This window comes from Electrona antarctica (genome assembly GCF_951216825.1).
Source record: "Electrona antarctica genome assembly, chromosome: 7".
Taxonomy (NCBI): domain Eukaryota; kingdom Metazoa; phylum Chordata; class Actinopteri; order Myctophiformes; family Myctophidae; genus Electrona; species Electrona antarctica.
The window spans coordinates 20,382,315-20,396,181 of record NC_136812.1 but is presented as its reverse complement, the minus strand read 5'-3'; the positions used below and the strand labels follow the sequence as shown (position 1 = coordinate 20,396,181).

At 43.0% G+C, this 13,867-nt stretch overlaps 1 protein-coding gene across 1 annotated transcript in view; it reads left to right on the top strand.

Moving 5' to 3' along the window:
* LOC306926797 (myosin IXB) overlaps positions 1-13,867 on the top strand; it is an 80,577-nt gene that overhangs the window by 33,362 nt on the left and 33,348 nt on the right. The window contains 1 exon segment of the mRNA XM_079506232.1: positions 11,535-11,629. Within this exon segment, the coding sequence (XP_079362358.1) occupies positions 11,535-11,629 (95 nt within the window).

The window sequence follows — 13,867 nt, the reverse complement described above, 5'->3', positions numbered from 1 at the left end:
ATAGCCTACTACAAAACTTAGCAGAGCTGGGGGCCTTTAATGGATTGCACCTCTTCTCTTCTCTTCTCTTCTCTTCTGCTCTGCTCCATTCTGTTCTGTTCTGTGTGATAGTGTTACCAGGTCAAATCTGTGTAGTGTTCCAAATGAGTAAATAAATTACAATTCATATAAAACCATGGTTACCCAATTCTCTGATTGTTGCTGTCAGGTGGAAACCTACCAAAACCGTTCTATTCTATTACCATTTTAAAAACAATAAGAAAAATGTGAAAATATCCAATCTACGTGCGTTTTCACTATCGATTTTCACTATTTTTGTGCAGCTAAGTATGGCATTACTTTATGAAAATACATAAAAAGTTGAAATATGATTGGACAGCAACGATTATGTAGCATTGATGGAGCTTCTATACAAGCTCACCTGGAAGGTATTGTGCTCTAAATTGGTATTTTACTGCTGAACTGGTTTGACTGGTTATTCCTCTTCTCGGTTAAGCTTTTCACCTCGTGTCAGGTTTTTCCATGCAAGGATTTGAATGGCTTTTCTTTTTAATATCAGCAGGACCCATCTCTGCGTACAGAGAATAGTCTGACACCTTGTGCAAGTGCACTGGAGTTGTATGTCAAAAAATCACACCCGTGTGAACTGAGTGGTGTAAGGTCTTATATAGACTGATCAGCTGTGGTCTGACGTAATGTCTGACGTAATGAAATCACACCCGGGTGAACTGGGTGACCGTAGCAACCGTGCTCATTTTTTGGTACGAACAGACAGACGGACAGACAGACACGTAAACTAACAAAGCCAGTTGTAGGAGTGGTTTACACCACTCAAAAAATGTAGTGGATTAATACATTAAAGCTTGGGTTTTCCTTCTCGTGAGTCGTGTACCAGTGGGACATGTCCCATGTACTGGCACCGGTCCGCGTACCAGTGGTTTTAGAGGAGCCAATTGACACAGGAAAGCTCATGCTCATTTATTTTGTAGGTTATTTTTGTTTTGTTTTTACATCATGGCTGTCTATAAGGCGGTCTGTGTGTCTGGATCTACATGCTGCCAGTAGGCCGCAGAAGTACCTCCACAATGTTTTTTTCTTACATATGTTTATACTAAAATATTTAACTTTGATTTTGTAGTTGAAGTTAATAGAGTCTGACATCAAAAACTATACCTCCTCTTGGGTCATGAAGATTTCTTTCCATAAAAAAATCCTTTAGACATTGGGAGAACTACATTATGTGGGACGGCAGGTCAAAATTCTTTTTTATGTTAGTCCCAAAAGGTGCAACAAATGGCGTGATATTCAGCAGTGCAGTTGTTTGTGAATAATACAACAGAAACCAAACGTTATCTTTATAACTGTATCAGCGTCAAAACATGCATTGCCTACAGCCAGTAAACATATGAGCAGCCGGCTGTTTCCGAAGTGGAATAAGTAATTTGGGTTTTTACTGCGTCAGCTGCAAACCCACCAGCTTTACAGAGAAAAGATATCCATCTGAACCACCAGTGGTGGAGAAAGTACTCACATTTTGTACTTGAGTAAAAGTATCAATACTGCAATATAGGAAATACTTACAAGTAACTTACTGGAGTAAAAGTACAAAAGTATTGGTATCAAAATGTATTTAAAGTACCAAAAGTAGACGGTACTCATTATGCAGAATGTCTCATTTCAGGTTTTCAAATTTTTGAAAGTCTGAAAATAGCCGATACAGTACAAGCTTACAATGCGTTGCAATCGCATCATGGCTATTTTCTAATGACCAAAATCTACTGTATATAGGGCTGAAGTGAGTAATGTATGTTTTGTAATATTAATCCAAATCTACAAATGAACTACTGTAGTAAAGGTGTCAAATTAATGTAGTACAGTAAAGTCTTTTGGTTTTGAGATGTAGTGGATAGAAGTAAAAGTATTGGATATTGGAAATACTCAAGTAATGTACAAATACCTCAAAACTGTACAGTACTTAAGTAAATGTACTTACTACTGAGTTACTTTACACCACTGTGAACTACAAAACTTATTAGCCAACAGCTTCACCACGGTGGCAGGGAAGAGACAACCTGCCTCAGTTTTTATTGAAGGCTGTTGCAGCCATGAGCTGAACTGCAAAGTAAGCTCCTGCCTTTAAGTGGTCAATGGAACATTTTTGTACTTTGTAACAATTAAAGGGCAACATTTAATAAACGTTTATTAAATGATTATAATTCATGTTTGACCTTCATGCAGTGCATGTGGCACCACTCTTCACAGATTATGTCAAGTAGATGGCAGTTTGGATGAAAGCCAACTCGGCTGCTCTGTTGTGTGTTTTCTCCAGTGCAAAGTACTGGAGAAAAGTACTTTAATATAATCATGCAGAATGAGCAGCATACAGTGCATCTGCAGCTCAGTCTGCACTGGACAGACACTGCAAGCTGATTGCATGACATCATAATTGGGTAAAATAGCCCTGTGTGATTTCTTCACTTTGTCAAGGAGCTAGCTGGGCCTCCCACCAATACAGCTCCTCCTCCTCAGTCCACCCAGCCGGATGGTCTGTGAATATCAACCTGTGTTTTTAAAGGCAATTTATGTGCTGCTTCGTCCATATGTGTGGCATATTTGTGTTTTGTTGGAGGTCATTGTTTTGTGTTCAGAGCATATTTGTTTTTTTTAATTTAGATCACAGGTGATAATTTTTGCCATTCATTTCAATGGGAAAGCCTTTGTCACTGAAAGGAAATTCATAGTTTTTATTGAGTTATGGGTTTAATTGCCATGAATGACCTATGATTTCCAATACCTGACTTATGTTCAGGAAAATCAATTGGGCTTGAGTGATTGAGTGCCCGCCACAATCAGGACGAGCCAAGCCAATCATACTTCTGCTTTTCAGTTGATCAAACAGCCTGCCTTCTTAGCTACAACTTATGTTTTGTTGCACGACCAAGACCACAGAACTTTTTTATAGCTAAAAGTATATACCTGTATACTGGTATTGTCGAGAGACAGTCCTGCGATAAAACATCAATTATAAATAAATACAGCCTCTATGGGCATTCCCCAGCCCTCTCCATGACATTCTGTCTCACAGTCGGGAAGTTCCTATCAGTTCTCCTTAACAGGAAGGAGATCACCCACGACACCGGAAGTAACTGCAGCTGTCCTCCTCTGCCATTGGCCCAGGACCTTGAGGCGGGGGGGCTGCACACACCACAGTATTGTATTGTTGTTCAGGAAGTCTAGAGGAGTAACTTAACTGGCCATTCTGTATGTGGATCCATTGTTTATCCTTTAGTTCTAGGTTGTCTCACTTTGTTTTCCCCCTTGACTATATTTGGACAGGCTGGGTGCCCACAGTGTGTTGGCAGTGGGCAATGGGCATGACTATGGGAAGAGATGCCATGGCCTGTTTTTAGTCACTGTAGCATATGCACACACACATACAATACATGCAAACTAACAAGTTAGGCCTTCATAACGGTGTTGATTTTGACAACAAATTTTGTTTTGGTTTTAGTCAGTCTTTTGAATACAATTCATTTAGTCATATTTTAGTCATCTGAAATGTTTTAGTATTGGTCTAGTTTTAGTCGACTAAATATACTGTTGATTTTGTCGACTAAAATGTATTTTCACTGGCCTTGATGGGGTCATAATGCCTGATTTTACCCGTGGTTGCATGCTGAAAATCATTAAGATTTACAAGCTCACAACGCGTTGTAGATCTGCTATTTTTAGAGCGAAAACACCCAAACGCAACACCCGAGCGCAACCATCATAAAATTACTTGTCTTTTAGTTCTACTGGATCTCTTCTCCCCTAGTCCCTCCTAATAATTTAGTCTAGATTTTATTTATTGACGAAATTGTTCATTTATTTAGTTTTACTTATCATAGTTTAGTTTTTATTTAGTTCTGATTTAGTTTTCGTCAATGAAAATAGGTCATAGTTTTAGTCAACTAAATCATGTTCGTAATTGGTTCGGAATCCTATTTTCTAAATATGCAAGACATGTCTGCTTGTAGCTGCTGCATGCAGTAGGTCATTTCTGGGTCTATTCGTGGTAGTGGGCAGTGCACTAGTGTGACCACATCACAGGCTGGGGCTTGATGTGGTACCTTCCTGTGCCTGGGTGGGGCACTGGGGCTGGTTGAAAATATCTCCAAAATGGTGACATGCCACGCCGCTGGTGCAAGACTGGTGCTGGAAAACCTTTAGTGTACTTCCATCATACTGTACTAATAGCTCGTCATAATGGTCTGTATAACATAAGTAATATATTGCCTTATAATCTTGTTCACCGCACATCCAGAGCCAGCGGATTACTCACACATAGAAGTTAAAGCTGATAGTGTTTTATGCAACTCTGCAACTAAAAGAACATTTAGCTACTATTTATTTACTACTAAAATCAGCAGTTGCATACTGAAGCAATTACACTCAATTTACTCTAGTCCAAAATCTTTTCTCCTCTTTTGTTTTTTCCACTATGGTGATTGGTGACATCAACACAAGTTTGTATATTTTCCACTGCCGTTAACTGACTATTTAGCTGTCATACAATGACTAGTCTTTGTTTCAGACATGCTTTGTCTCTCTTGAAAATAACATGTCATTGTCATGTTTTGTCATTCAATATATGCTCTCACATGAATGGTTTCTTCAATTCTTCGGGTGAAAATGTCACCCGACACCCTGCAGTATAGTTTTCCTATATTCCCTGAAGCAATAAGAAAAACTGTGCCATGCTGTGCTGTACTGCACAAGACTAATCAGATCACCACCCAGTTTGTTTCTGGCCTTGGCTTTCACCCAACGAGTGAATGAAACGGAACAGTAAAATTGTCCTCATTGTAACACAACATCTGCTGCTGTTAAACAAAAACACAATGTTTTGGCTGCTATCCTGTCTGTGATTTTGAATCATACCCCGAGGGCGAGGGCTTATATGTGTGAAGTTATAGAGCTGGTTCTACAGTATATACAGTACAGTGGCTGTAGCAAGGCACACTATAGACGTATAGGCCCTCATTTATCAATTGAGTGTAAAATCTGCCTCAAATTCGAGTGTAGGTTTTGGAGTACACTCATGTCGGCATGACCTTTATGAAGTGATCGCAAACAGCTGATCCTTCCTTAATTCCTGAAATCAATCTGGCACGCCCTATGAAATCAAGCCTGAGCCTCGCCCTCGTTTTTGCGACATGCACAACTGCAATACGACCAAACAACGTATGGAAACTATAGTTACATGATGGAAAAAGTCAGATATATTAGTAAAAAAAAACCTGAACCTGTGAACCATGAATTAAATAACATGGCGCACACACACACGCTGCTGTTTTGCAAATTGGTGCGTCGTCTCCTGTCTGTCTCTATCCCTGTGGTCCGTCCGTGACACCTTGTTCGTGCACGTTTATGACAGTCTATTTAGATTGCCTCGCTAGTCGCTGCAGTGGCTGGGCTGTCAATGATATGAATGTGCAGCCCTTATGTGGCACTGGTGGTGGTGGGCTGGCTGGGTTAGCCTAACCATCTCCGATGCGGTCCCCACTTGTGCTGGCAAGGCACATTTGGCATTCGTGTGACGCGTCGGGTTTATCCTTAGATTGCACATACCGTAACTCCAGAAAGACATTGGCCTGCTGTAGATTAGGCTACAGTAGGCTACCTACGTTGGGAGACTTGAGTCTCCGCAGCTGCAGCAGTTCACTCTGCACTACTCTCCAACGTCCCGTCATGAAAATATTCCAGTACAGGCAGCTCAAATCCTCCCCCTGTTTAAAGCCTGTCAGCTGGTCAGTCAATGCTGCTCCGCTTTTCTACGACAGAAAAACAGCTGAGGACAAAGCCTACGACAGCTCCCGACCTGATGTGATTTTTGTCCTGGCGCACGTTCAAGTTCAAGGTTTTGCGGAAATGATAAATGCCGAAAATTGCGGTAATTCCGGCATGCACCCATATTTTGGCGTGCGCCGCGTTGATAAATGAGGGCCATAGAGGTGTAACTGTACTACTGACATTACAGTCATTGCCTACAGTCACTGCCACCATCATGTGAACTCCCAAAAGCCCCTCTCAAATTCATAACATCAATACTGTTTACCATTGGTGTTTTGCCTCACTATTTTAACTACCAGTGATTATATTGTTTATTAGCTTGGTGCTTGGTTCGTCAATTCTACCCCATAATTATTGGCTGTACACACTTGTAGGTAAATGTACGTTGGCCACAAAGCATGATTGTTATTGTTGGTCTGTGGTCTGTGTGTGCCTACCTTTGCCCCAGATGAATGTGGGAATTCTAGTTGCGGCGGTTTTGACTATTCCTTTGTGCGAGTGACGGTGTTACGGCGAGATGCTCATGTCAATGCCTTGGCGCCGTGTGTGAAAATGTTTAACAGCAGCTCTTAAGTTGACTTTTAGGGACGAGGAGGACTCTCAGTGCAATGCATATTAATGAGCAGTCTATATTATGAAATGGCATAAAATGTGTCAATTTCTGCCCTAGTTCTAATCTTACAATATCAGTTTCTTTGGATTTTATTTTGATGATGTAAAATCGGGTCTGAAGGTATTAGCTTGCAACTATAGCTCAAAGCTTGTTGAGAACTATAACAAGTAATAAAGTAGGTGTCTTGACTGTTGTGTTAGTGATGCATAATTATCTTTAGTAAAGTAGACTTGTCCGAAGGTTTAAAAATGTTTCCCAAAGCCACTGATAATCACTCATTTCAGCCGCTCATCAGAATACTGTCGTGTTTCACTTCACTTAATTTGCTTCCTCTGTGACAAGTTTATAAGAGACCTATCTATGAAATGTTTTAAAAGTACTGTTGCCACGACAATGGGAAGCAACGCCACGACTATAAAGCCTAGGTTGAAAGGGCCAGAAATCAGATTAGAGTAAGAAGGTGATTCATAACGAATATAATCATTAACACCACTACTTCAATTTCAACCCTCAAGATACCATAGCCCACGGTATCTTCATAATTAAGACTCATTGAAAGTCTTGATTATATTGGTCCTTTCACGACCGTCCAAGCGGCCAGACCACAAGCGAACGCTTGCAATCTGACCACTTACAGACATCGTCTTTTAGCACACAGTAGACGAGTCAACCACCAGTGAACTAAGGAGAGCGTTCACTTGAACACTTAAAATACAGTCCATCCCTAGCTAGCCCTCACTGAAGAGCACCACTCGGCACTACTGACTTGACAATGGACAGTACCACCTTCCAAGATTTCATCACCGCTTTGCGCCAGGAGAACACCGATGCCCTGGAGTCCCGGTCTCGCAATGTAGCAGCTGAGCATCTGAGGCCAGAACTCAGAGCGAAGATGGCCCCCCTACAAATCGATTTTGTGTGCAACCCGCCAGCCAGCATCTCCAAATCCGAACGATCCTAGGGACGCAAACCGTCCCCGAGGAAGTACTAGCCACAGCGTTGATCGAGATAGACGCCATCTTGAATTCCAGGCCTCTGGACTACGTCTCTTCAGACGCAGAAGACCTCGATCCATTAACACCGAACCACCTTCTCATGGGCCGGCCCGATGCCGCAATGATACAAGTCCTCTATCCCGAAGCCGAACTACTCAGCCGCAGGAGATGGCGCTATGCGGGTTACTTTGTGGCACCCCTACAAACAGAAGTGGATCACAGGAAGGGAGAATCTCGCCAACGGGACCTACGTCCTAGTCATGGACCCCCAGCTCCCCAGAGCATTCTGGCAAATAGGAAAAGTGACGGAGGTTCTGCCAGGGGAAGATGGCCGCATGAGAACAGCCGTGGTGCAGATAGACAACCGCACCTACACGCGACCCGTAACACGACTAATCAAACTCCCAGCATTGCCTTCAGAGGCCGCCGTCACGAGAGAGGAAATCAAGGAGGCTGAAGGGGACAAACCACACCGCAAAGCTTGTTGCCGTGAGTAGCAGTTGGTGAACCCAAGCGTGCACTGGGGGAGTGTTGCCACGACAACGGGAAGCAACGTGATGTCATGGCAGTGACATCACCACGACTATAAAGCCTAGGTTGAAAGAGCCAGAAATCAGATTAGAGTAAGAAGGTGATTCATAACGAATATAATCATTAACACCACTACTTCAATTATAACCCTCAAGATACCATAGCCCACGGTATCTCGGCTTCATAATTAAGACTCATTGAAAGTCTTGATTATAAGTACTGTGTCTGTAATTAAAAGGTTTTGCTTGTGTAACTGACTTGTTGATACAAATGGCTCATAACCTTCCACTTTGCAAACTGTCTCCTTATCTGTTTTGAAAGATGTGAGGCCATCCATGCGTGCATGGCGGTGCGTGCGTGTTTGAATTGGATTTAAGATTGTATTCTTGGTAGTTCTGGCTTAGTGGCTGTGGAAATATACAGTTGAATAGGCTTCAGGAAAACAGGCCTACCACAGAAAGGAACAGTCGAGTACTTTGTGTACTCAAATGTCATACGTGTACAATGATGGCACAGTATGCATGATATATGATTGTATATATGTATATGTATATATAATATGATTTTATTCAGTTAAATCACTTCATTGGCATGAATGTTGCATCAACATGTTCTCCAAAGCTTGAGTTATAGTGAGTAGACAAACTTCCTAGAGTAAAGGACAAGGTGACAATAACATTGTGTCTACGGTGTGTTTATCGCTTTAGTCACAGATCTGCGTTTCTGCATATTTAGATAAGCTCCTAAACCCTGAACCAAACTGCAGAGTGACAAATACACATGAACAAATGCCACCGTATTTACACACTGACATAGACAGAGACTCCTTTATCTATCTTTGGTCTTTCTGTCTCTCTCTGTCTCCGCCCCCTGTCTCTCTCGCTCTCTTTCAGTAGTATGCAGATTAGACAGCAGGTTTCCAAGGGCACCACAGCTTGGCTAAGCGTCATTCACTTCCTCATACCTGATGAGTCTTCCAGCCAATCAGGGAGTCTGTTGAAGGGCATGTTCGAATACGAACGATGCTATGACATGTTTAGCATTCCGTCCATCACGAAAGGAGCCTGGGCTGAGCAGAAGAGATTTCCCAGGGGTTGGTTGTATTGCCTGAGAGAGACCCACACTGGACAGCTCCGATGGCCAATGCCAACTTAAACTGGCCCTGAATGCTGGAACTGTGACAGCGACCGAGGCAGTGGCAGACCACACCCAAAGAAATAAATGGCTTAGGTCCAATAAAGGATTTAACAATTTACATAGAAGTGTGCATTTGCACTCACACATGCACATACATGCACATACAGACGCACACACAGCACTCACTCGCATTGACTGTAAGCGCACTCAGAGTCCTGTCCTGTCTGAACAGGTTGTGGTTATACTCTGGAAGGATGATTCTGGAACGTTTGAACAGAATTCAGACTTTCATCATCCATCGTCAACACACTGTTGCATCACTCTCTATTTTGCCCTCTGGTCTCAAAGCTATTTCAGGATTACACTTAACTCAATTAAAATACATAGCCGTAGCTATGTACAGTAAGTTTCAAATGTACAATCAGCAACACACCTCCCCTGAGACGTAAGCTGGTGTGGAATAAGACTGATCTCACTGAACGCACAACTTGAAACAAATGAATACATAATAGACAGTATTGGAGAAAAGACCTTAATACTGGCAGCTCTGTTGCTGCAGTAGAAGTGGAAATGGGTCAACGGTTGGTTCTTTGTCAGTATTTGTGTTTGCCCCCTGCCTTCATCTAATCTGCTGAAATACCACTGTATCGAATTCACCCTGCAACTGCTATTGACAACACAATGTGGCTCCTATTTAACATGCACCGAGTCAACTTCCCGTGTGGCAGTCTTTTGTTGGTGTGTGTGTGTGCGTGCGTGCGTGCGTGCGTGCGTGCGTGCGTGCGAGAGAGGCTATCTTTATACATGCGAGTATGTGCAGCAGGGAAAGAGTGCTTTCCTGTGTCTTCATCAATGGAGTAAACAGGGCCCCTCATTGAGGACTGGTGGCTGAGTTCTGTGCGCACCCCTGGCTGAGTTTGGCTTTGGCCCGAGGCCTGGTGCTCTCTAATTCTCTTTGGTCTGACACTGCTATACATATAGACCCCTCCCAAGCTCATTTATCATCACTGACCTAATGTTGCACGCGCGTACACGCGCGCGCACACGCACACGCACACACACACACACACACACACACATTAAAGAAAGGGGGAAATGGCAGGGTTTAAAACAGGAAAAGGATAGAGGGGGATGGAGGGAAGAAACTAAAGCAAAGTAGGAGGAGATGGATTGAAAGATATAGTTAGTGGAGGGCAAGAGGGGACAACGAGTTACAGATGCTCACCCTACCTACCCCCCCACACTAAGCCCCTCAAAACGCACGCACGTGCACACACTCACACACACACACACACACACAGAGTCCCACCCTCTTCTGTCATGTCAGCTGCTGCTTTCATCGAGTAGTTTGACCTCTGGACTTTGGGGAGACTTTATTGCCACAAGTGATTTGTTGTTGTTTTTGTTTACTTCAAAGCACTCTGATTGAGGTGTAGTCTTTCCAGCGCAAGAATGCTGTGTTCCCCAATGCAACACTCTCTGACTCTGAGCGTTTGAGGTGCATTCATTGCACATAGGGAATAGTTGATAATCAATCAATAACCCCACTGACCTGCTTGAGAAGAGATGAATTAAGATGTGGAAACAGACAGACAGGGCAGATGCAGTAGTGGCTTTTGCAATTCTGTTCTGAATTTGAATAATGATGATGATCTTTATTTATAGAGCACCTTTCAGACACAAGTGTAGTTCAAAGTGCTTTACATACAAGTAAAATTGAACAAGGGTAAAAAACAAAGGTAATAGCTTCAAATCTGGTCAGTAGAATTCGTTGAAATTAAAAGTGAATTTAAGATAAGGTTACAACAAAATCATTTAAAAGCATTGTAGAAATGGGTTTTTAGCTGCCTCTTAAAGTCATCGACTGAATGCATGGTTAACTAGCAGTGTTTTTCCTACATGCGGAATCCAGCATGTTTTGTTTAGTTTGTATTTGATTTAGAATTACATAAATTTGATCTTTCCTTTATTTAGCCATACTTAGCATTGCTTAAATTTTTTTTTAAAATCACACCTGTGTGAACTGAGTGGTGCAACTCCCTTCTCCCCCTAACCCCCTCTCTCTCTCTCTCTCTCTCTCTCTCTCTCTCTCTCTCTCTCTCTCTCTCTCTCTCTCTCTCTCTCTCTCTCTCTCTCTCTCTCTCTCTCTCTCTCTCTCTCTCTCTCTCTCTCTCTCTCTCTCTCTCATATTAGCAGGCAACAGTGCAGCACTATCTCTCTCTCTCTGTTTCTGGCACAACAGTGCCACTTTTGCCCCTACTGGTACTCATAGTGTGGTTGCACCACTCAAAAAAAGAAAATACATTATTGGGGAACATTGACTAGGATATGTGATTTTTGAATCTCTTCTTTGACCATTTGTCCTTGCCACATGGAAAGTAATCCATGGATTTGTTCTTCTCTTCCTCTGTTTCCTCTGCCAGGCTTTTGGAAACGCCAAGACGGCCCACAACAACAACTCAAGCCGCTTTGGCAAGTTCATCCAAGTGAATTACCTGGAGAGTGGCGTGGTCCGAGGGTGAGTAACTGTGTGTGTGTGTGTGTGTGTGTGTGTGTGTGCACGCGCGTGCGTGCGTTCCCCTCAACAGCCACCTGTATGCTCTCATGTGGACTTCAGTGTAGCCAGAATGTATTAGTGTAGATTACCATGCCGTACATGGACAATATATTCAGAATCCTCCTTCCCGTGGCCTTTCATTTGAACCATCTTCCTCTCTTTGGACCACAACCTTCCTCTGTGTAGTTTATTTGTTGTTTGTTCTCTGTGCATACTGTGGGCTACACCGCTACATGTACGTATATGCAGACACGAGTACGTTCTTCCCTTTTCTCAGCAGTACTCTGAGGTTGGGCGGAATCATGTCTGTCAATGTGGTCCGCGTCAGTGTCACTTCCTCCTCGGCCCAGGAAGGAGTGAGGAGAGCAGATGCACAACACAGCACACCTGAAAAACACCTCATATGTAATTCTGTGAGATTTTAAATAGTTACAATATGTGGCACAGGGCTACAGAAAAGATTTCATTATTATGCCCAGATTCTCGCCAAGAATGAGTACATTGTTTTGTTGAGGCATTTCATTGCTCTATAAACAAAAGCAACATACAAAATGGACATGGTCATGGAAACGGCAGCATGTCTGTAGCACCAGCCGCTCGGCATGAGGTCACAGTAATGGGGCAGACTCAAACTGATTAGGTCTTAATAGCACCAGGTCTCATCACCCACTATTGAATTGCTCATCCTGAGAGCAGTCAGTAATCCAATAAGGGTTGTTGAATTCAGTTACTGTAGGTGAGGCCTTTCTGCACTATGCCGCCAACCCCCTTAAGGCTCAGAAACACGAGCAATACAATCTACCGCTGGTGTACATAAACACACACACACACACACACACACACACATTCAATACCATTAGAAGAGCCGGCGCTGCCAACCCTCCTTATATTGTGTCATCTCTTGCGTTGAAGCCTCTGGACACTCATTGCTCCAGTATCGTACTGCTGTCCACTGGGCTTGACAAAGGCTCCCTGTCGTCTGCCTATCTCCAGTGGCAGTCATTCACAGTCTATAGAGGAGATTAACAAAGGGAAGACTGGGACTAGCTAATGTTCCGCTCCGCTGTGCTCTCTGACTGACTGACTGACTGACTGACGAACAGACAGACAGGATGTTTTTATGCTCTCTATCTCTCTCACTGTGGGGCTCTCTCGCCATCTAATCCTTCCTCATTGGGAACTGGGAGAGCTAGGGCCAGAAGAATGTGTTGATACAGCATCACAATCATTTTACAACGTTTTCCATGTATACATTGGCTATAAAAAACAAATGTAGATCTACAAGTTCACAGTGCGTCACTTCGTGCCACGCTGCGAGCTTGGACATCTGCTATTTTTTAACGTATATAATCAAGTATTGGAACATTGTATAATAATGGCACACATTATTTTGTGGACCAGTGTGAACCCCAGTGTTTCCTCTCTGCCACTGATTGGGAGTCGCAGGACATGGTCCATCGTCACAATAAACAGGATAGACATAGATAGATAGATAGATAGATAGATGGATATGTTCTACCTTACAGATTGGTCTAAATAACGTTTTATTTAGCAAAAAGGTTATGGATTGCAGCTTTATGTCAATGTGTCTGCGGCTGGGACACATGACACCCCACACATTAATTTTAGATCACCCGTCCCTTTCCCCTTTTTTCTCTTTGTGGTCAGACCCGGTGGTTGGACTCCTCCAGAATTTCATTAGTTTTAGCAGAGAGCGTGCAGGGAAGATGATTGGGAAAAGTGAGATGGAAAAGCACAGTTAGAAAGTAGGAGAGACCTATTTGATGTCTAGTGTCTACATCTCTGCAGTACTGTCCTACACATCCTCTTCCTTAACCACTTAAACCCTATTATACTAGTTGACCGGAGGCCCCCGGGGGTCTAGTAAGCTCTCTCTTTTATCAGCTTGAAGCAGATCTACAAGCTCACAATGCATCACAATGTGACGCATTGTGAGCTTGTAGATCTGCTATTGCCCCCAGAACAGGGACACTAGGGTTCATGTGGTAAATGTCTACATGCCGTGCAGAAGGAATTTTGGCAACCGTGGACCGTACAGTATGACATTAGTTAGGTCTCACAGACGTACAACAACAGTCCCTGATACCTCAGCTCTCTACTTAGGGTGTCATAAAAGACTGACGTATGTGTTGTTTTAATTCAAGCCTTGGTCATCTTGTGTAAAATCAAATTTAGCCC